The following is a 22,370-nucleotide window of genomic DNA, read 5'->3' as shown; positions in this document are numbered from 1 at the left end:
CTCCGTTCCCCGCGGCCTGACTGCGGCCCTGGTTGCTGGGGCGACGCAGCCCCTCGGGAAGCCGAGACCAGGTAACCGGGCCCCCGTCCCGTCCAGGTGCGGGAGTCTGTCTGTGCCCCCGCGAACTCTCGTTTCCCAGGGTTTGAGTCAGTTTTCTCCCGGCTGGATCTCCATCCCCGCCTCCTAGCCAGAGCCGGGCTGCAGAGATACCTCGGGCCCTCGCGCTGACCCGGCCGAGAACGCCACCCTCGAGCGCAGAACACACCCCAAAGTGTTGGGTTGCTGGCGCCAAGCCCGGGAGCGCAGAGAGGAAAGGGAGGACGGCGAGGGAAAGGCGGGGAGGTGACGGGTGAGCAATCAGTGGCTTAGCCCAGCTCCCTGGAGGAGCTACCGCCCGCTCACCGTCTATGCAGGCACCAGCTGGCAGCAGCATCTTTGAGGTAGCAGCACCTGGAAGGCCAGGGCCGGATGGAGACCTGGGAGCCCAGGGCGCGCCGCGGGACTCCAGCCCTCCCGCTGCGCCCAAGGCTCATGATGCTCTCGGCTTTATGAGGTTCCCAAACGGCCGAGTCCTCCATTAACACCTTCCCTGATTACTGAGAGGCTGGAAGGGCTGAACGCGGCCTCGGAGCTTGTCTCCCTGCACTGGTCCGCGTCTGTGTCCTCTGCCCACCCCTTTCTCCTCCTCTTCCCGGTCTGGAAGCATAAATAGAAAATAAAAGACAGGTGGAGGGAGCTGCGGGTCAGAGGTGAGGGATTCGGGTCAATTCCGACGGCGGGGGAGAGAGACAGGGAGAGAGAGGGAGAGAGGGAGAGAAGGAGAGAGAGAGAGAGAGAGAGAGAGAGAGAGAGAGAGAGAGAGAGAGAGAACCATCCACCCACCCAGCCACCGGTTGACTTTTTTATTTGGATTAACAGAGGACCCCTTGGCGAGATCTGGGGACTGGCTCGCACCTCTGGCCGCCGCCTCCCGCCCTCCCTCGCCGAGGACCGGGTTCTTGGGCGGGAACGTCTGGACCTCAAGGTAAGATCCCGATGGGGGTTGTCTGTCCGGAGCAGTTTTCCGCCCTCGGCGTGAGCCCGACCGCCCGGCTCCCGGGAGCGCCCCGGGCACCTACCGCAGGCTGCCCGGCTTCCCTCGAGGCCTCTCGGTGCCCGAGGCCGCGGCGGGAGGAGCAGATGGGACGCGCCCCCCGGGGGTGGGAGGCGCTCGGAGCCCCGGGCCGCACCTCGGAGCTGATGCGCTCGTTTCTCCGCGGTGCAGCCACCATCGCTGAGTGACCCACGCCAGCTCTCAGAATGCTGAACGGCACCACTCTAGAGGCAGGTGAGTTACACGCCAGGCTCTTTCTCTTGCCCTTTCTCTTAGGCCGGAGCATATATTGTGCGGGTGTGTGAGTGTGTGTGTGCACGCGCGTGTGCACGCCTTCACCGGGTGGGAAGAAGAGGGGTTTGTGTTTGTCTTAGAAATTAAACCGCGAACCGTAGGCTCTAAGATACATGGTCTCGTTCCGAGTCTCCTGACAGCATTCCTGAAATCCGCGTTCCCCTCCTCTTTCCTTTCTCTCGAAGGTCTGAGTTACTCAGGGCGGAGGCGCTGGGGGCGGAGGTCACGGTGCCACTAAGCCGCGAGGTGTCCGGGCGCGAGGGATGCGCTCCGGGTCCTTCGCGGAGCTGCTGGGGGCGTCTCCTCACTGGAAGGGATGGGGCGGGGACGGGGGCAGGAAGACGTCGCTTCTCACCCATTAGGGCTTAACTGGAAACTGGTTTCACCCCCTCTGTTGGCTCAACCTGACCCGCGCGTAGCCGTTTCTGCGGGCGATCTCCGCGGACGCGGGGGTGGCGAGGGGCGGGGGGAGGCTCCCTTTATTCCTGCGGCTGCTGCGGGCCCGCCGCGCGGCAAACCCCAGGTAAAAGACCTTCAGATTTCAGAAGCGAGGTCTCCGCCACCGGCCGGCCGTCCCTTGCAGAAGAACCCAGGGGCGTTGGAGGCAGAGGTTTGAAGGGAGCGCGCAGCGGGCCGGAGGCCTCGCGGGGCTAGGGGGATGCGTGGACACAGGGCGCACCCGAGGGCAGGGCCCGGCGCGCCGGCCGCGCGGAACGGGCTCCCGGCTGAGGTGCGCAGCGGCCCGCCCGCGGGGCTCCCTCTCCTCGCGCTGGAGCTCGAGCACCCCGGCGCCGCTCAGCTCGTTCCCATCCCGGCTGGGGGGAGGCCGCCCTCCTAGTAGGACTGAATCCGAGGGGCGCCCTGGCGGCGGCGCCAGTCTGGATCGGCCACCCTCGGTGTACACAGAGTTTCCCTGCGCCCACGGACGGAGAGGGGCCGGCTTGCCTCCGGGCTATGCTCTGGCCTCCCGCCCAGCGCAGACCCCGAGGCATCCAGGGCTGGTTGCGCGGCTCCAAGCCCCAGGACGGCGCCGACTCTCCGGGACCCTGGGATGCTCAGGACGGCGCCCAAAGACGGACACCGCTCCAAGAGCTGCACCTTTCAGACCAAGGAGGCGCCTCAACTAGCTTAATTGGGTCAGGCGGAAAGGCGACCTCTGCCCTTTTAAGGGCAAACTCGGGGCACAGGATCTTGGCCTCCAAAATTCAGGTCTGAAGAGACCTTGAGTCGCTTATTCTCTCAGTCGAGGCAGGGTTTCCCCTTGGGACCCTAAAGCCTCCGTTGCCGCTTGATCAAGCCGCGCGTTCCCTTTGCTTCCCTCTCCACCCCTCTGGGGAGGGAGTGGGAACCCGGGACCAGGCTGCCGCCCTAGCGGAGATTCCGAGGCCCTGACCCTCAATCCCGACTCCTCTGCCCCCGATTCTAGCCGCCCGCTTTCCTCAAAGCGGCCGCTGTAAGCGGCTGGGTGGCTGGTGGAGCAGAAAGGCAAGAGCGGACGAAGTGGGCTCCGTCGTGACGGAGGGCAGTCCCTGGCCAAGGTTCTGCCGCCCTGCTCCAAATAGAGCTTTGAGTTTAGAGGGGAGAGTCGAGATGCCCCTCCGGGCCGCGGGGGTAGGGGTCCCTGCACCTGTCCCATTGAGGGATGCGGGGACTCAGCCCCAGGAACTGGTGGGTGCGGAGCACTTGAGGGTCATTCGGCGGGCCCCGGGCCCCGGGCCCCAGCAGCTCTTCTGGAGACAGGAAAGAAGGCAGAGCCACCAAGACGCTCTCCTTAAAGTGCTTTGAGAGTGGTGGGCTGGGGGACACTCTTAGGCCATCTCCCCGAGGCTGCAAGACAAAAAGGTTAGGACGTCCCAGGGCACGCGCCCAATTCTTGGAGAAAATATCCTCCGCTCCCATGGGCTTCCTTTTTCAGGAACTGTGAGAGGAGACAGGGCTGGAACGACGGGGAGGGATTTCCGATCTCCCCAGAACTAAGGAGGACTTCCCGAACTCCAGCAGCCCCCCTGCCCCACCCCTAGCTCTCTGCAATCTTCCTGCACTGGCTGAGAAGGAAGAATCCTAGCAGTTCTCATATTTATGGGAAGTAGCAAATCCCACCCGGCACAGGAACTTGCAACCCGAGTTTTATAAGAAAAAGCAGGGATAGCTGGGCTCCAACCTGGAAGCTGATGGCAGGAGGTCCTCTGCCCTGCCTGTACCCGATTCACAATGAACAAATCTGTGTACAGCGGCTGACGGAAGGACCGAAGGATTGGTGGGCTCACAGGACTTCTGTGCCTGGCTTCCCTGGAGACTTCACAAAGTTCTGGCTTTTTCTTGGAGTTGTTTGTTAAGCTCTCACTTAATGAAGTCTCCAAAGTTTCAGCCCTTGCAAGGAGGCAGTGGTGTTCTTGGGTTCTTTGTTGTTTTTGCTGAGCAGGACCGAAATCCAACAATAGCCAAACCCACTTCTGAACATCCACATGGGGGGGGGGGCGGCGGCAGGGGGAGTTAGCCTAGAAACTAGACAAAGCGGGTCCCTGGATTGAGGTCCCATATTTACTTTTTCCTTGGAACCTCCTTGGGTTAATTGACTGATGTTCTTCTCAAAGACCCCTCCTCTTCCTACCCCCCCTCCCCAGTCCCAGTCACCGCCTTGTGGGAAGGCAGTCTGCCCCTTTGTGAGAGGACCTGCTGTCTCTGAAAGGGCTGCTGCCCCCAGCCTCAGCGTTTGTGCACGTGGGTTTGAAAAGCTCATTGATTTCCATCCAAAGGGGCTAATTACATTACTTACAGTAAATAGCAGCCCTGCTGTCCAGTAGGGCTGCCAAAGTGAGGGGAGGTCTCCAGCTTAGTTCACTTGATTGGCTTCATTTCTGTGTGAAATTGTGTTTTATGAGCTGTATTCTGGCACCCGGAGGACCGTAACAGCGTCCAGTCTGCAAATAACATTATTTTTGACCCAGAGAAAAGAGTAAGGGGGAAGCAGTGGAGTCTTGGGTTTCGTGGTACAGGTGACTCCAGCAGCTTCAGAAGGTGATGCTTTGGGGCAGGAAGTCAGGATCTGCACCATTCTTCTCTTCCTTCCTTTCCTTTCTACTCCCTCTCTCATTTCCTTCCTCCCCCATGCTCTTCCTTTCTCCATCCCTCCCTCCCTCCCTTCCTTCTTTCCTTCCCTCCTCCCTTCCTCTCTTCTTCCCTCTCTCCCTCTATCTTTCTAGATTTGGCCACCGTTCCATGTCGGGCTCCTCCCGAGGGAAGCGAGTGCGCCACCAGGGGACTCCTCCAGGTGTCCGGGACGTGCCGGGGAGAAACAGGCGGTCCCGGGAAAGCCGACGGGACGCGGTGGGAAACAGGCGGCCAGAGGGAGGACGGCGCAGAGCAGAGCGCAGCCGGGGCTTCCTCCTCTCGGCTCAGAGCTGGGTCGGTTCCTGCCGCCCCCGCTCTCCGCTTCGGGCCCCTAGGGGGCTTCTGGTGGTTTGAATGAATCGACAATATCAGAGTATTGTGGACACTTTTTAATAGGGCCGAGGAGGGGCCGCCACTCACGGGAACAGAGGGAGACAGAACAATCCTGCCTCTTGTGAGGCGCGGGGCTGCCATTCTGCTTGTCGGCTCTCACCTTCCCCTCCTCCACGGCGAGAAGCCCCCTTCACATCCTCCTAAATGTGTGGCGCGTCCAGATTTACGAGCCCCCAGTCCAGCCGGGGCAGTGGGACGCGCGCCCGGTCCCGGGGGGCGGCGCCAAGTTCGCGCGAGTCCCCGAGTTGCTGCCCACATTGACAAGTTTCATACGGGACACGGGACTCGCCATCGGTTTCCCTCCAAACCTGAACTGGGTGAGAGACTACATCCCCCTGTGGTCACGGTTCAGTTGCACATCACGTCTCCAAGCCCACGGCCTTTCCCCTACACTGATTTGTCAAAGAAGAATCTTTTTGCCAGAAGTAAACTCCAGATACATAGGCTCTTCTAGCTCCTTTTCGCTTTGGGGGTTCCTTCAGTGCCTGCTGGGGTCGGGAGCCCTTGGGCAGGTGAAGCAACTTACTTTTAAAAAGTGAATTGAGGAAGAGGGGATGGGGAGGACAGGAATGTCTGTTCAATATTTACTTATTTGGGGTTCCCATAAGCTGGGGACCAGAAAGTCCACAAGGAGGAAACCTAAAGGTGGGAGCTGACATTCTGCATATCTTGAGCCGGGGTCTGATCTTGAACTTGGACCAAACGGGCCGTCTCTCTGCCTTCTGCGCCAGGGCGGGGACAATAAGGGCTCCTTTTTCCCTTTAAAACGTGATTGCTGGGAACTCTTGGAAGGGTGTGTGTGTGTGTGTGTGTGTGTGTGTGTGTGTGTGTGTGTGTGTGTGTGTTGGGGGGAAGTAAATGCCCCCTCCTACTGCCTCCCCCCTACCCCCCCCATGTTTGTCCCCACTTGCCCATCACCAGGGGGTTGAGAGGAGTATGACAGGTCTTTGTTGTCTGAATAAAAATCCGTGGCAGCTCCGGGGAGAGAACTCCTCCTACTAAATTATCAAAAATGGGCTGGCTTTAGTCTCTTAACAAATTGGACACAGCTCCGGCGGCAGGAGCAGTCCCCAACCCAACCTACAGGCACTGGGAACTTGCAAGCAGCCAGGGACCGCTGAAAATAGCACTTCTTTTTCTTTCTTTGTGTTCAAAACTATTTTCTTTCTTCACCAGATTTTGTTTTCCTCCCCCCGCTGCAGTTGTTTCCCATTAGTAACTCGATCTCTCAGAGCAGTAAGATTCTCTAGCCTTCGCCTCCTTTCCCCTCCGCCCGTGTTTGTTTGTTTTCCGCACATCTCCTTCAGGGAGCCGCTGGGGCTTTTTCTCCCCCCTTCTTCTTTTTTCCTTTCCGAGCAGACCAATTTCCACTCCGTCTGCCTCTTTCTTTCTTCTTCCCTCTCGCCCCCTCGCCCTCTGTCCCCGAGCGTCTCCGCAGCCCCCCATCGCGCCGCCTCTGCGGTCCCTGCTTCTCCTTCCCTCGGATGAGCTGAGAGCCACGGGAGTGTGTATATGGAAATAGTGGGGTGCCGAGCAGAAGACAACTCGTGTCCTTTCCGCCCCCCAGCCATGCTCTTCCACGGGATCTCCGGAGGCCACATCCAAGGCATCATGGAGGAGATGGAGCGCAGATCCAAGACCGAGGCCCGCCTGGCCAAAGGCGCCCAGCTCAACGGCCGCGACGCGGTAAGGAAGGGCCGGCGCCGGCGGGAGCCGGGCGCCCGTGCGCGCGCGGGGCAGCCGAGCCAAGCCTCCCCGGCGGCCGACCGAGGATGGCGGCTCGTGGGGGCGTCCGCTCCAGGTTGGCGGTGGCTTATCTCTGGTCCGCCTGGCTACAGGGTAAGAAAGGGCTCTTTTCCGATTTGAATTGTCTACGCTCCTGACACCCCGAGCTCGCTCCCCTCTGCCGCAGCTGGTCCCGGGAAAGCAGGGAGAACCGGGCGCGAGAGGATGGGGTCGTCCTCTCCTCCGGACCTCAGATTCCCGGGCCCCTCCCCGGCGAGGATCGGCGGCCGGAGGGCGAGCTGGTGCGGGCCACGGGCTGCCGGCGCGCGGCCGAGCGTCCGGGCCGAGCTGAAGCCTGGTGACTCTAGTCCCTGGGTCTGGTGACCGGACATTTGGCGCGGACTAGAATGCGACTGGGCTCCCTCCAGCTCTCCGGATGCTCGGAACGTGGAACCTTCAAACCCCGCGAGTTTCGGGGTCTCTGGCAGCTCATCTGGGCCCTTTGAGTGAGACAGGACTGCGCTCAGCTCTCGGGCCGGGCGGGTATGGTGTGCAGGGGACTCTAATAGAAAATCCGGAGGAGTGGGGCACCTAGCCCAAGAGCGAGAACTTTCCAACCCTTAAACGCTGTGATCGACCACCTCTGTCGATTACATACGTAGGATAAAAGTCATGCTAGCTTAATAAAGAAAACCAATGAATAATCTATGTGCTCGCCTTTCCCACTTACGAGCCGGAGGAGGGAAACTACGAAAGTCTCCGGAAATGATTTCAGCCGAACATAGCTGTGTAGATCCTCAGGCATCACACCGGGAATTGTGGCTCAAACTAAGTCGCTAGACTGCCCTGGGCGGGTCAGCGGTATTTTGGGTCCACCAAGTAGCCGCGTTGGTGGATGTTTCTACATTTGCAAAATGAATTCAATGCAGGCCCTTGTCTGAATAAAGGGCGAAACTTTACTTTTCCAGGCCCGCCAGAGTTTCGTGGGGGAAGTCCAACCCATTTCTGCTAGTCCTGAGGGAAATGTACAGCGGTTAACTTCTATTTTTCCCCCTTTTGTGGCTACCCTGTTTAAAAACAAAAAGCAGTAATCCAAACCCGAATTTCACAGCGGGGCTGCGCTTGTTAAGGCGAGGTGTCCCCATCCTTGCTGTGTCGTGGGGGCGCAGGCGGGAAGCTTAATTTGGGCATTAAAAAGATTTTCAGGACAAAGATCTCCTGGATATGTTGATGCCAGGGAAAGAGGGCCCGTGCAGAGGGGATAACGGACCCTCCCCGGGAACAGGCACGGTACACCCTTATTAGGGGAAGGACCAATAACCCTTAAGATTGGAGAACAGCAAGATCTGTCAAATACATCCCGATCAAAACAATGTCGACCAAATTATGAGCACCAGTATAAAAACCTCTCCCTTCCTTTTAATTTCAACGTTGCTTATAAGGATTTAGAGAAATAGCAATGTAATAGTATTTGTTGAAAAAACAGTATGTGCTTGTTCAGATCGCCTTTCCATTCTCCAATAACAATTTCCGTTGTTTTATTTCGTGCGCACCGGAACCCACAATTTTTAACTTTTAATTATTCGAGTTTGGAAACATCCACCAAACTATAGTCCGTGCGCTCCTAGCCCTTTCGAAACAGGCTCTAGGTGGCCGGCGCGTGTTTTTAGGTTAAGTCCGGGAAGGACGCGGACGCCGCGTTCAGGCGGACGCAGTAGAAAGCGTGCGAGTCGCAGAGGGAAAAACTGCAAATGTTCCTCCGACGTTTGCCTTTGCGCAGGGGCCCCTGACCTTGCGGCGCTCGCCGAGGCCGAGGGCTGGCGCCGCGAAGGGTACCCGCGTGGGGCGGTCCCGCGCGCCCTCCTGACGCCGCGCGCGCTTCCTTGCAGGGGATGCCTCCGTTGAGCCCTGAGAAGCCCGCCCTGTGCGCCGGCTGCGGGGGCAAGATAGCCGACAGGTACTACCTGCTGGCCGTGGACAAGCAGTGGCACCTGAGGTGCCTGAAATGCTGTGAATGTAAGCTGGCCCTCGAGTCCGAGCTCACCTGCTTCGCCAAGGACGGTAGCATTTACTGCAAGGAGGACTACTACAGGTATTCCCACCCCATCCCTTACGCCTTGGCACACCTGGAGGGGTCACCTGCCCGAGCCCCGGAGTCCCCTCCCTGTCCCCAGCCTTTGGTCCCTTGGGGGTACTCTTACCAGTCCCCAGACCAGAGAAGCCCACTGCGTGCGCCTTCAAGCTGCAGCATCCCCATCCCCGCCAGACGCGCGGGGAGGATGCGCGCGGATAGGGGCACCCAAGGTCCAGAGCTTGATCAGCGACTATCCCGCTCAGGGGGAGCTTGGCAGCTCGGCCGAGGGGATTGGGCAAATCTCGGAAGGGTAAATGAACGTTTCTCGGTCCACCGAGACGAAAGCGGTTTTTTTTTTTTTTTTTTTTTTTTTTCCGTTTACTACGAACTAAGCAAGGCCCGTGCCTTGGAACTCAACTGGTGGCCGGGGCAGCAGCAACTGGTGGCAGGTTTTCGCGGGTGGGGGGGGGGGCGGGAACTCACGTAAAGGACCATGAAAAGGAGTGATCGCTGTCGCCGAAACCCAGGCCTCTCAGTTCCGAGATGCCGTTCCCGCTGGTTGGAACCTGCCCGCCAGCCTCGAGAGACGCCGGAGAGTCAAGTCGCCGGCAGCTTGTTTATTGATTCTTCCCAGGTCTGCTTTTGGACTGGGGACGCGAGTGTTGTGCAGGGACTCGACTCCGCTCTCGGCTGAGGCGAGAAAAGTGGTTAAAAAAGAATTAGCTTCCCTCTGCAAAACTGTCCCTTTTCTTCCAGGGCCGTGTCTGAATGCTTTCAGGCACGCTCACGCTTCCATAAATAGTAACACCCTTCGTTTGTATGTTTTGTAATCGAGGAAACGTTTTCACTTGACATCGCAATGTAATATTCTTAACATAGTGTTGTGAGTTAGCCAGTGCAGGGTTTGTTTTTGGTTTTGTTTTTGCTTTTTAAAATTTTCACTTTACAGAGAAGAAAACGGAGGATCAGTTACCCGATTCTTCTGAATTTAATGCAAGGGTTCTTTGTCTTGTTCACCAGAGCAGGTCAATGAGCAAATAAAATTAATGTCCAAGTGGGCGTGGGTCCTCCCCTCCCGGACCCCTCCCAGGTCTCAGTCTTGGGCCACTGCTGACCATGCCCCAGGTGTCACAGTGGGAGGTGGCCCTGCCTTTGCCTCCACCAGCGCCCTGACTCGACTGTTTCCTTCCAGAAGGTTCTCTGTGCAGAGATGTGCCCGCTGCCACCTTGGCATCTCCGCCTCCGAGATGGTCATGCGCGCCCGAGACTCCGTCTACCACCTGAGCTGTTTCACCTGCTCCACCTGCAACAAGACCCTGACCACGGGCGATCATTTTGGCATGAAGGACAGCCTGGTGTACTGTCGCGCCCACTTCGAGACCCTCTTGCAAGGGGAGTATCCACCTCAGCTGAGCTACACCGAGCTGGCGGCCAAGAGCGGCGGCTTGGCCCTGCCTTACTTCAACGGCGCTGGCACCGTGCAGAAGGGGCGGCCCCGGAAGCGGAAGAGCCCCGCGCTGGGGGTGGACATCGTCAGTTACAACTCAGGTGGGCGCCCAGCCCCTCCCCAGTGCCCCTGTAGCCCTAACCTCCTCTGCTCAGAGGAGAATTCTATCCAGCTCCTTCCCGTCCAAGACCTGGCTGCAAGACGGTGCTTTCCTTAGCACGACCCTTTTCTCACTACAGCTCCCTTTCACCCAGAAAGAAGGGAGAGGTGGAGAGAGGGAAAGAGGGAGAGAAGAGGGGGAGGGAGAGGGAGAACAGGTGAGAGAGACCTTTTTGTAGTTTGGGGCAGAAAACACATTCATAAGGCTGCAATGACTTCCCCCAAACAGGCCAGGCCAAATCCTTGTTGCCCATTAGTTAATGAGCCCATTAGTTTCTGGCTCCCAGTTGGAGCAAAACAGCCCCAGGGCCATTCCTGAGTGGAGGCCAAATTATAGATCCTGGAGGAGGTTTCCCTAAATACTAAAAAAGAAAAAAAGAAAAAAAAAAGAAGTCTTTAGAGCCCAACCCCAGCCTGTCTAGAAAGGGCAGAGGCTGTGGTCACCAGCCCAGAGTTAATCAGGGAAACAGTTGGCAAGAGTGTTGAAAAACCAAATCCCTGATCTTGGTGAAAAGCAGCTGTAGGGGTGGGAGTCACTCTCCACAGCTGAGCTGGCCTGCTCCTTCCCTGGGTCAGGGGACCCAGCCAGCCAGCTCCTTCCCTGTGGGATAAACCATCCAGACACCCAGACCCCCCTGAAGACTGGAAGAACCTCCAGGTCAGGCCCTCTGAGGAGGCTTAGTGGTGTCACAGGCTGCTCTTCTGTCCTCCTCCAGCTTTCTCTCTTAATTCAAAACAAAATGCAGGCAACAGGCCAGAGAGCACGCTTTCCTCCTTGCTTTGGGAGGCGCACACGTTATCATTCATCAATCTCTCTCACTCACCGGTTTCTCATTGTTGGTAGCCCGCCCTCACCTGCCATCCCCCAGGTGAGGATGGTGACAGGCCCTGAGGACCACAGTCTAACTCCAAGAGGGATGGAAGCTCTTCCGGTGAGTCCCAGCCACTGGAAAAGAGGTTCCAGAAAGCCCTAGGATAACTTTGGGGCAACCTAAGGGTTGGTTTAGCTGCTCTGACGCCCTGTCCCCTGGCCTGGCCCCAGATGGAAACCTCAGCAGGCAGGAGACTCAGGCCAGGGGAGTCCATTCTATTGGGAAGGACCTTGGGGACCTCATGGTGGCAACCCCTGTCTGTTACCATGAGCACCCAGATACCAGCCAAAGGGTGGGCGCCCAGAGCACGGATCTTGCCTGTTTTTCTCTTCCAGTTCCCATGTGCCTGGTGTGGTGTGTGAGCCACTGTGGCTCAATGGTAAAGGGACACTGTCCCGTCAGATAAGTGACTTGCCCAGGGTCACACAGCCAGTGTGTGCTAGAGGAATCTGGAGTCCTGCTCGGGCCCACAGCTTTCAGGGTCCCCGCAGGCTGAGTGGGCTCTGCCCAGCTCTCTCCTCGGCTTCCTCCTGGTTCTAGGGAGGTTTTCACAGAAAAGGCGCAGCGGGTGGTGTCCCAAGGAGCGGGGACCCAGCGTGACTGTACTGGTCCCAGGGGGTTCAAGCCCGGGTCACTGGGCAGAGGCGGAGGGCCGGCTGCCGGCTGAGACGCTGACCGGCTGGGTTGGTGTCGCACAGCGGGCGCACCCCTGGGTTTTGCCAACCCCCCGCCGGAGGTCGGGCTGCGCACTGCCCTTGCTGTGCCCGAGGCTGGGGCTCTGGTTTGGGGCCACGGTGCCCAGCGCGCTTACTTGGGCTCCTTTGATGCGTGGTCCTCGGGGCAGGCTGGGCAGGGCACTAATTGTTCTCTGTTAATAGAAGATGACATCGGAATCTCCAGCCACAGACCAAGGCCCTAATGCCCTAATTAGAGTGAGAGAGATTGACAGAGAGAGAGAGAGAGAGAGAGAAACTAGCCAGGCTTTTGGAGACAGGGAAGCCCTCAGCCAGAGAAGGTCCAGAAGTGTGGGGAGATTTCTAGCCAAAGGTGGCAAAAGCCTGGGCTTTCGCTTGTTTATTTAACCTAATTAGCTACGTTTGATTTCGCCTTGATCTTACTTTACGTGAGAAAGATCCACAGAGCTTTAGGGTCAAGAAAATTGTGCTTCTCCGAGGAGAGCTAGAGAGTACACATTTATTTCTTAGAAAGAATGAAAATCTCTTTCCACTTAGGCCTTCAGTTTGCAAATTAGTGCTGCTACAAGGTTATGGAGGAAGTTGGTGCTCTCCTTCATCAAGGAGGGAAAAGTAAGGGAGGGGCCTCCCTGACCCCAGGGAGTTTGTAGATCACACCACTGCAGAGCCGGTGCCTCTTAATTAACATCCGCCTCCTCCCTTCTGGACTTTTCCCAGATACGAGCAAATAGCATAGAGTTAAGATCAGGTGAAAATGATCTAGAGAAACTGGGTTAAAGATGCCTGACCAGAAATCAATCTGCCATTAAAAAAAAGTTTATGAATCCAATGTCAGTTTGTTACTATAAGACTAGCCAAAGAAACACTTCAGTGCATTAAAAACACGTTAAAGGGCAGACAGTAAAATGGACCCGCGGTTTTAGCTCGTTATTTTAGCTTTCTTTGGAGCCATCTCTGCTTAAGTGTAAATCTCAGAAAAGACTAATGTTGATACTAAACACATCTAATTTATACACTGATATATTTTCAAACACATGTACACAGAATATGTTTATGATTCAGACTTCCAGAGATGGGAAGCTTGGCAAAGATCAGCGAGTGCTCGACATAAGGCAAACGTCTTTTCATGAGACTCTTCCTGATGTAGTTTGTAGCTCTTTGTGCAGATATCAGGCAGATATTTTAGAAAGAGACCTGGAAAGTTTATCTGGGATGCTGGATTGAAATGCAGCCCTCCAGGGTGAGAAGAGGATTTAGTCTGGGGCAGGTAGCTCTTGTTTGGGTAATTTAACATTAATTGAGAGACTAAATTTTTGCCACTTCCCCGAGTCTCCCTCCTTAGGGTCTTTATTGGCTTCCAAACTTCAAAAGCTGCCTGCAGTCGTTAAATTTGCCTGGCACTGACCCCTAGTGGTCTCCCAGGGATCAGTTTTCAGAAGGTTACACACCTGCAGAATAGAAACTCACTTCAGGATAGGGGACCATTCCATAAATGACCGGAGAATAAAATATTTAGATCTTCTAATTAACTTTATAGTGCCAGATGTGTACTTACAGGTGTATGTTTAAGACAGTCTTAAGAGATTTATCATATCTTCTCATAATTCGGGGGGAAGAAAACCCCTGTAGGTTTAAAAGTAGACCCTGGGGAAACGCAATCACTTGCAAGTTTATGTGAGGCATTCATAGTAAACACACGTAATTTAGGCCAATGCACTGCGTTACTCTGTAGATGACATAGATTGCTCTATTAGTTCACATAATATAACTGATCACACAGTTTATCTGTTTATATTAATAACAGTTTAATAAAGAGCTAACAATCTTTTTGCACAGTGAATTGTATTCTATGTGAAAACAAGTCCCATAATTGTGTTTAATACACTATAATTCTCTGCTGAGTTCTTAATCAGCAATAATGGATATAGAATGCATATTCAGAGAAGCAATTTTATCAAACCTGTCTATAATGTTTTTCATAAACTTCATTTTAAAGACTAATGAGTATATAGTTAGGATAGGAATCAAACCCATTTCTAAGAAATAATAACTTGGGTGGGGGTGGATGGTTAAGGGCATTACTTACGTACCAAGTTAAATCTTCTACCTCAAGTGTAATATTCCATTTAATGTGCTATTCAGGAAGGGTTACACATCACTCACCTATGACAGAATTGAAATCTTACTTGAAGAAGCCTCCAATGACTAAGGTGTGCCTCTTTGACTGTTTTGGTGTGGCTTCATTTATAATCTGGTTGTGAAATATAGCTCAGTTTAGTGGAGATAAGTATAGTTTTATAGTCGGTCATGAGATGCTGTTTCATCCATCTGAGGATACAAAAGTGCAATTCTGTAGAATATTTGAACTTGACATCTCTCCCCGGGGATGCAATAGGATAAAATGTAAAGCATATTCTCTCTCTTATTTCTGGGTACAAGTTACCCTTTCTGGTGGAGTTTAAGGAGCCTCTGTTCAACATTTGGCCGTATATATCTAACTTGCATTCCATTTCAAGTTGATTTGACTTTGCATTTATAGTCACTCGTGATTTTACGGACGAACGAAGATTCAAAATCTTGATCGAATGCTCGTTGAGCTCCTGGCCCTGTGCATGACTTAGAGGACCCGATGGTGAACATGATAGAGCCTTTCTCTCCATGAACTCAATTGCTCTTTTGCCAAGTGTGCCCTCTTTATGGATTTCATGGAAATATGAACAAAGGAGACATTAGTCCATGCCTAGTCTTGTTACATTAGGGAGAATTTCTTAAGTGGATTTTGTGATGCAGCTGACTCTTGTTGATGACTATAAAACTACTGGGTTTCTGTATATATACTGTATATATACTGATATACAATTGTACTGATATACAATTTAAAAGTAATTGTAACCAGAGAATAGCAGGCAAATACTATTTTCTCAAGCAGAATGAAAGAGGTAATAGTAAGAGATGTCTCACTTCTTTCAAGATTCAGGTTTCTCCCCCCCCATCTCCCCCAGGGAAACGACCAGGTTGACTTTAGATATTCTATTATAATGCACTAACATGCACGATGATCAGTGTGAATATATATGAGATAAACATCTGAAGTAAGGTTTAAAGGGGAAAAAAAACCCAACCCTGCCATGCCCTTTAAGTTGCGAAGTTGGCTGAATCAGTAAATATTTAGCAAAATGTTTTCATTTTGTAATCATATTTCTTATGCAGAGCCAGTAGGTTATTGGAAATGACCTCTTAAATGCACATCTTTACATCCTGGGGATAAGGACTTTGAGGCATGTTTCAAAGGCTGGGTTGTTTTGCCCTCAGTGTTGAGGGAGCTGTGCAAGGGGTGTTGTGATGCCGCCCTCCTTCTGCCCTGCCAGCCAGGGACACAGCTCAACCCGCCTCCGTACCACGTGCCAGAGCAGACGGGGCCACGATCCTAGAGGGACATCAGAGCCTCTGAACTGGGAGCTGTGGGGTGCGCTACAGGCATGAACCGAGGGAAGAAAAGTCTGCGCTCCTTCTCTTTCAGAAATATTTACTAAAATAACTCCAAGGGAAAACTATTTTCATCCTGGTTAGCCCTACGCTAAGCAGTTATAGCTAAAAGCCCTCAAAAATAATATTCCTACGGTTACATAAGAATCCTGCAAATCCTGTATTTTCTAACTTCTCTCCCTTGTCCAGCCACTTTTTAACTTTTTCTGGAAACGTTCTAGGATTAGCAGAAAAGGCTAAAAATTGGAACACAGATTCTTCCTTCGTTGGGGGGCTCTCCCAGACCTTCAGATGTGAGAGAGCTGAAATTACTCGCTCACGTATCTTTCATGCCTTCAGAGAATACACCTCATCTCACAAATACAGACAAAACGTGGAGTCTCTAAAAACTGTGTGTGGAGCGGTGGTGTGCTGATACACATAAATATAGTAGAAAAGGGTTTTTTTCTTTTCCCTCTTGGAGAATATTTCTCTCCCTCCCACACTTAGAGCTTATTCATCTTTTCAAGGTTTTCTAGCAACCATTAAGCCGAAGAGGGGATTTATCTAATCTTTTTCTTCTACCTAAACTTCGGGTGTGTCCACATGAACAGACTAGTTTGGAGGTCGTGGGCAATTAACCTCTTTCTTTTGTCTGGCTCCCACTCATAATTGGGTCGACAGCTTTTTCCACCGTTGTTGTCGTGTCGTGACATTATCATGCCACCTGCCATCTTCTCAGCTAACGCAGGACTTTCCACTGAGCCCCTGTTTGTCCACTGTGACTGCAACAGGTTGTAACGAGAATGAGGCCGACCATCTGGACCGAGATCAGCAGCCTTACCCGCCCTCGCAGAAGACCAAGCGCATGCGCACCTCCTTCAAGCATCACCAGCTCCGGACCATGAAATCCTACTTTGCCATCAACCACAACCCGGACGCCAAGGACCTCAAGCAGCTTGCTCAGAAAACAGGCCTGACCAAAAGAGTTTTGCAGGTAAGAAACCTCCATCGTTGGCTGTGTATACATCTTCCCCTTGCAGTAAAAATAGTTCTCTTCCCTGTTTGGAGTGATACGGCTATTTCCTGTACTGCTTCTCATTAGTCTACCTTAGTTAGCTCCCTAGAGGGTACTGAGAGGTACCCTGTCAGGTAACTCCCTCAGTTACTCTAGGTAACTCCCTAGAGAGTGTACTGAGATTTTGCAGGGGCTTTCCGGAGACTGCCCAAAGAGAGACGCAGGGTCTTCTAAGATGCAGCCACATTCTCCCTGCAGATGGACAGACGGGTGCACCAAAGCCAGTTCAGCTTGCCTAGCTGCTCTGCAAACGCGGGTGACGTTATCCGCGCAAGCTGTGGCTTTGGAGACAACGTTCACATTAGGGTCAGTGCACAGACTTGGCGGGGGGACCTGCTGGCGCTGTCTTACTTCAGCACACTCTTGGCAGCCTCACTACCTGTTGTGAGCTTCCAAATTCAAGACGACCCTTTTTGTCAACTCCTGAAAAGCCACAAGTATGGTTAGTGTCTCGGCAACCACTTGGAGAAAGTAGTTTCCCATTTTAACCAACCATATTTCACAACTAAATACCGGGAGGGAGATCTGCTGTCCAACTGCTTTCCTAAACTCATCATGGTAAGAATATGTAACTAGAGACATGATAGTGGGTTGCTGTGGGTCACCTGTGATGCTCTTACACTTTTCAGTGACAAATAGCAGGCATTTAAAATTCCACCCGCCAGTTTCCGGTTGCTTGGAGTCTGTGGCCCTCGGGGTTTTTCCTATGCAAGTAATACTTGCCATGTGTCAGACTCAAGAATAGGCTGAAATCTGTTTCAATGATGTTCATTTCATGCGAGTGATTCTTACTTTGTGAACCATTCCCTGACCTCGCCTGACCTCATTCTCAAAAAGACGGTAGTTGAGGAATCAGGGTGTGTTTCCCCCTCTTCACCTCTGTGCCTTCATTTCCCCACGGTATCTCCACTTAAGCATCCGTAGCCCCCAAGCGGCATTGTTAATGCTGGGGCGGGGGCACACGTGCTGCTCAGAGGGTGTCCGTAGTCGTACTGGAATTACTCTGTTTTAAAAGAAAGCAAAAAAAAAAAAAAAAAAAAAAAAAAAAAGGCCCTGCTTTCCCAAGAAAAATAAACAATTATATTTAAAAGAGAAAGATATCCCCCCCAAAAAAAGAAGAAAAAAAGGAAAGAGAGAGAGAAAAAAAAAAGAAGTATAAAAATAAACATCGGTAAAGAAATCCATTGGGATTGGTTTGCAGGTTTGGTTCCAAAACGCACGAGCCAAATTCAGAAGGAACCTTTTGCGGCAGGAGAATGGGGGTGTTGATAAAGCTGATGGCACGTCGCTTCCGGCCCCGCCCTCAGCAGACAGCGGCGCGCTCAGTCCACCCGGCACTGCGACCACTTTAACAGACCTGACCAATCCCACTATCACTGTAGTGACAGCCGTGACCTCTAACATGGACAGCCGCGAATCCGGAAGCCCCTCGCAAACTACCTTAACGAACCTTTTCTAACATTGGTGTTTTTTTTTTTTTTAATTCTTCCTCTTCTTTTTATTATTATTCTAATGATTATTTTATTATTTACAAGACTTTTTTTTTTTTTTTTCCCTAACCCACAAGATACTTGGGAAATAAAAACAACAGCTTGGTGTGTAGCCTCTGCAGCCACTTGGCAAATGAGTTTACAGTATTGTCTCCTTTACAAAGTGTATTTTTTTTTGTCTACAAAGTGTATTTGGATTTAAAAAAAATTAATTAGATCTTTCAGTCGGTAAGGGGAGTTTGGGAATCATTCTAATAAGTGCCTCTTAAAATTGTATGTTACTTATTTCCAGAATCTCGAAGAAAAAAAAAAGAGTGGTATTATGATGGGCAAATAATCATATTTCCGGTTATATAATTAGGTTAATAAAGAATCAGATAATTATTAAAATTATTTTTTTAATCTTGCAATTGTACGTGTACTTATGGAATTTTGAAAATTTCATATTGTCTTTTTTAAAATGGAAAAAACATGTTTTGATTATTCCTTTTTTTTTTTTTTTACAATTGAGGAATATGGTTAAACAAGAGCATTAAGGATAGCAAATCTAAATATTAAGGATTAATTAGGTGGGAAATCTAACCAGGAATGTGACTCTTTTTTTCTCTTAGGGTGTACATCCCAACAAAACTTTATTAGTTAGTTATTGCTTTTCAACATTTGAAAAATACTTAAACCTCCTGTGTATCCATAAAAATTCCAAACAGAATTTGAAATTCTATACTTTTAACCTCCTCAAGCTAAAAATGATAGTTATAAAACCATTCTTTCTAAATTATTTTTTTCCCAGGGAAAATGGAAATAAGCAAAATATAATTTTTTAAGAAGTTAAAAAAATCAGTATAATTTAATCAATAGCTCTTAATTGGCTTCAGCTGTACCATGATATTGTATCTGGCATTCTATACAAATAATGTTTAAAAAAAAACAACTTAGTAACATGCTAGCAATGAGAATTCTTTGGTTTTGTTTTGCTTCATTTTACTTTGACACAGGTTGATGTATTTGTCAGAAAAAAAAATTTCTGACAGTAGAGATTTGAGGTTCTTAGTTTTAAAGTAGATAAACTCAGAAGCCTTGTGGATGCTGATCTGAATATATTTCCTAGTTTACAGTAGCATTTTTTTCCTTTTAATTTAAGCTAAAATCTTAATGGTCTGGGCAGTGGTGAATGTTCATCTATATGCTTCTGTTGTAGTTAAATACCAATTAGATTGTGGATTTCCTAAAAAAAATAAAAATAAAAAAGAAGTCAAGATATATGTCTTGCTTTAGTGGATTGTTAAGAATAACTTTGCACATGTTCTCCACTTTTTGGACCCCTTAAATCTCCTCTGGTGGTCGAAGTGGCTATTTAATAGATTTTAAAGGTGTCCTTCTGGCTGTATAAATGTGTGGTTACATATTGACAGTTCACTGCCCACATTAAAGTGCATTATTGTAACTTTTGCTCAGGGTCTTTAGAAAATTAGCACAGAAAGTAGCTTATTTTTTAAAAAAAGATGATGGAAGATAACACTGTAACAGAAGAAGGTGTGATTGCCATTATATATTTAGCAAGTGTGGTTATCATCTTATATGGAGCTTAAATCTTGACTTTTCATATTTCTATTACATTTTGGGCATTTACCACTAACCAGACCAAACAACCTTGGTAAGGCTGAGATCTTATTAATACACTTTTACAGGTAAAATATTGATACTTATAAATTTTGTTCTTTGACAGAACAATATATGGTACTATAGATCTACTTTATTAAGTAGACTAATTATAACTCAGTTCTCCTATGTGCCTTATGAGATAACTTGGAAGTAAGTTTGTGAAAAATCAGGATATATGTGTTGTTTGTTAAATTAACTGTTTTAAGCCCTTTTGACACCTCACTAGTTTTGTACTGTTTTACCTCTTATTTCTGAAACTCTTTTTATGGTGTATCCTGTTAGAGGGGACAAACATGTCATAGAAAGCAGTTGTGCACTCTTCCCAATATAGTTGATAAATTCAATAATCTTATATATTGAGCTTCGTGTTTATAGTACAGTAAGTGGTCTAGCAAAATTGTCCATGTTTCTTTGTTTATTGATAAATGCATTGTATAGAAACTATTTCCCCTAAATATTTATGGACCAAACAATTGTGATATATCCTATTAAATTTGTGTGAATAAACGATTTTGAATCTAAGGAGTTTTATTTCCCATTAGTTTTACTTAAGGCTTAACTGTACTAGTGTGTTTTCGATTGTCTATTTGTAAAAGCTATTAAAACGGTAATATGAAAAATTTTAGATATGCAAACATACAAATAGCTTTTAGATTTCCAAACTTCTGATTCATTTTAAATTACCATTGCATATGTAGTGTAATTCAACTTAGAATTACCTTTAAATATATTTTCCTACAATAAAAGTAATGCCCCACTGATTTGACTCAGCCTGATTTTTAGAATTAAAAAAAAGATAATTAGCAGATAAAGTAATTGCATGAAAAGAAACCTTAAATATGATTAAGTTTAATGTTAGGTCTATTGAGCACAAATGGATATTTGTAAATCTAAATAGAAATTGCAGACCCCTAAAAGCCAAGTTGCTCTGTAGTTAATAAATTGTCACTATGATTTTTTTCAGGGAGAACAAATCTTGGGGCATTACAGCCAAACATCCCGACGTTTGAAAATTCCCTAAAGTATTAAAAGAAGGGGAAAAGTTTGATCGGAAATCCACTGCAGTGAAGACAAAGACAATATTAGGTTATGATAATCATACATTTAAAAATCTATTGAGCCAAAAAAAGAGAGACAGAGAGAGAGAGAGAGAGAGAGAGAGAGAGAGAAAGAAAGAGAGAGAGAGACCGGGAGACTTAAATGTCATTTACTGAATGTTAACAAAACTTCTGTTCTTTATGATGTCTAACACAAATGGAGGCTTAAAATTATATGGTTTTAAACAAAATTAGATAAATCGTGTATAAATCAGAGCAACCAGGCAGTAATATGCCCACCCCATATTTGAAGAAAATTATTGAATAAAAAATTCCCACACATTTGTCAAGCACAGTAGTTGTAAAATAAAATCCAAAAAACATTCATTTCACCTGCTTGCTAATGTGTATTAGTCCTCTCTGTTAATGGCATTTTCCAATTGTAAATTCAAAGAAAAGCTATCACTCATTTAAGAGTATAGGAATCAAAATCCAGTGATTTTAGTATTATTGTTTATTACTTCCTTTTTAAACAGAAATCTCTGCATGCACTTTTACATCTGTCACTTCTAGTGTACATCTCTGTATGATGACTTATCTTTGCTGTTTCTTGTATGATAAATAGCTTTCATTAATAAACATTTTATTTGATGGAAACATAGTTAACTTTATGTTAAACACACACTTTTGAAATTAATTTGGAACACTGTCTTAAAAGGCAGCACAATACATTTCCAACTTGTTATACTTAGGAAAAAGCCCAAATGATATAATGAGGTTAAATTCTGGTAATCTAGGATAAAATTATTTACTTGGTTTTTGACGTCTCATGACTTTTTATTAGTTGTATTCACTTGACACATGGACTAAAAATATTTTTTAAAAGAACAAAGAGAACCCAAATTACAACAAAAATAAACCTCAATATACTGTCATGTAAAATTTCAGCAACTTTTTTAGATAATTAGGGTAAAATTTATAGATCCTCTGTAAGTTTACATGTTTGCTATGCAATGAGCAAATTTATTGAAAGTATACAAATATATTCTGAACTATGACAAGATCCAATCTTTGCATAGTTCAAACTACATATGATATCACAAACAAAAGAGCAAGTGGAAAGAAAAACAAATGTTTAGGAATGAGGTTTTTTAATTGTTAAGGGGATATTTGCAGACAGAATTTTTTAAACTATTCATATTTAGCTGTATATCCAAAGCATATGTTAAACAAATTAACATATAACTTTCCAGAAAAGTTTTCATTATGATGAAATTTTTATTATATACAAATGAACCCTATGTAAATGATGTAACTTTTATGAATGATAGTGTAAATATTTCACTTACATGTATTCTCAGAATTTTGAATGTTTTCTAAAATGCTTTCGCTTCCTGAATACTAAAAAAGAAAAAAAAATTTAAAAAGAGAGAGCAACTTACTAATAAAAGAAAAAAAAACAATGCACCATGACAAGTAGACTATTTTGAGTGATCATGAAACATGTTGGTTTTGTCAGTAACTTGAATGTTTATGCCTCATTGAAACCTCATCCACGGCTGTTGTAACTTAAATAGATTTTCCAATACATTTCCAGCCAGTTTATTCCAATCCTCGTCCTGTAGCTTTGCCTTCTTTCCCTGTGTTGTCAACTGCGGCAGTTTCGTTTAGAAATATTTTGGAACTTCACCTGGTTTTACAGACCTTTAAATATTTCTCTGGAATGTGAATTGTTGGAAGAGACCACAGAGGGAAAGAACGTAACTGAAATTAGA

The 22,370-nt window shown here is 48.6% G+C and overlaps 1 protein-coding gene across 4 annotated transcripts; it reads left to right on the top strand.

Moving 5' to 3' along the window:
• Positions 1–1,296: 1,296 nt before the first annotated feature.
• Positions 1,297–20,579, top strand: LHX9 (LIM homeobox 9; the record flags this gene model as incomplete). Of its 4 annotated transcripts, none has more annotated exons than XM_082670109.1 (6): positions 1,297–1,327; positions 6,459–6,577; positions 8,506–8,708; positions 9,883–10,238; positions 16,123–16,325; positions 17,608–17,865. In XM_082670109.1, 6 exons carry the CDS (start codon positions 1,300–1,302, stop codon positions 17,863–17,865), a joined length of 1,167 nt encoding a protein of 388 aa, XP_082526235.1. The 4 variants fall into 4 exon arrangements, with proteins under 4 accessions (XP_082526235.1, XP_082526234.1, XP_082526233.1 ...); XM_082670108.1 differs by lacking the exon at positions 17,608–17,865 and adding an exon at positions 20,523–20,579 and having other exon boundaries at positions 1,300–1,327; XM_082670107.1 differs by lacking the exons at positions 1,297–1,327; positions 17,608–17,865 and adding an exon at positions 20,523–20,579 and having other exon boundaries at positions 6,404–6,577.
• Positions 20,580–22,370: the final 1,791 nt, after the last annotated feature.

This window comes from Grampus griseus (genome assembly GCF_964374135.1).
Source record: "Grampus griseus genome assembly, chromosome: 1".
Taxonomy (NCBI): domain Eukaryota; kingdom Metazoa; phylum Chordata; class Mammalia; order Artiodactyla; family Delphinidae; genus Grampus; species Grampus griseus.
Note: the sequence above shows the minus strand (reverse complement) of the source record. Positions and strands in the feature narration are given on the sequence as shown.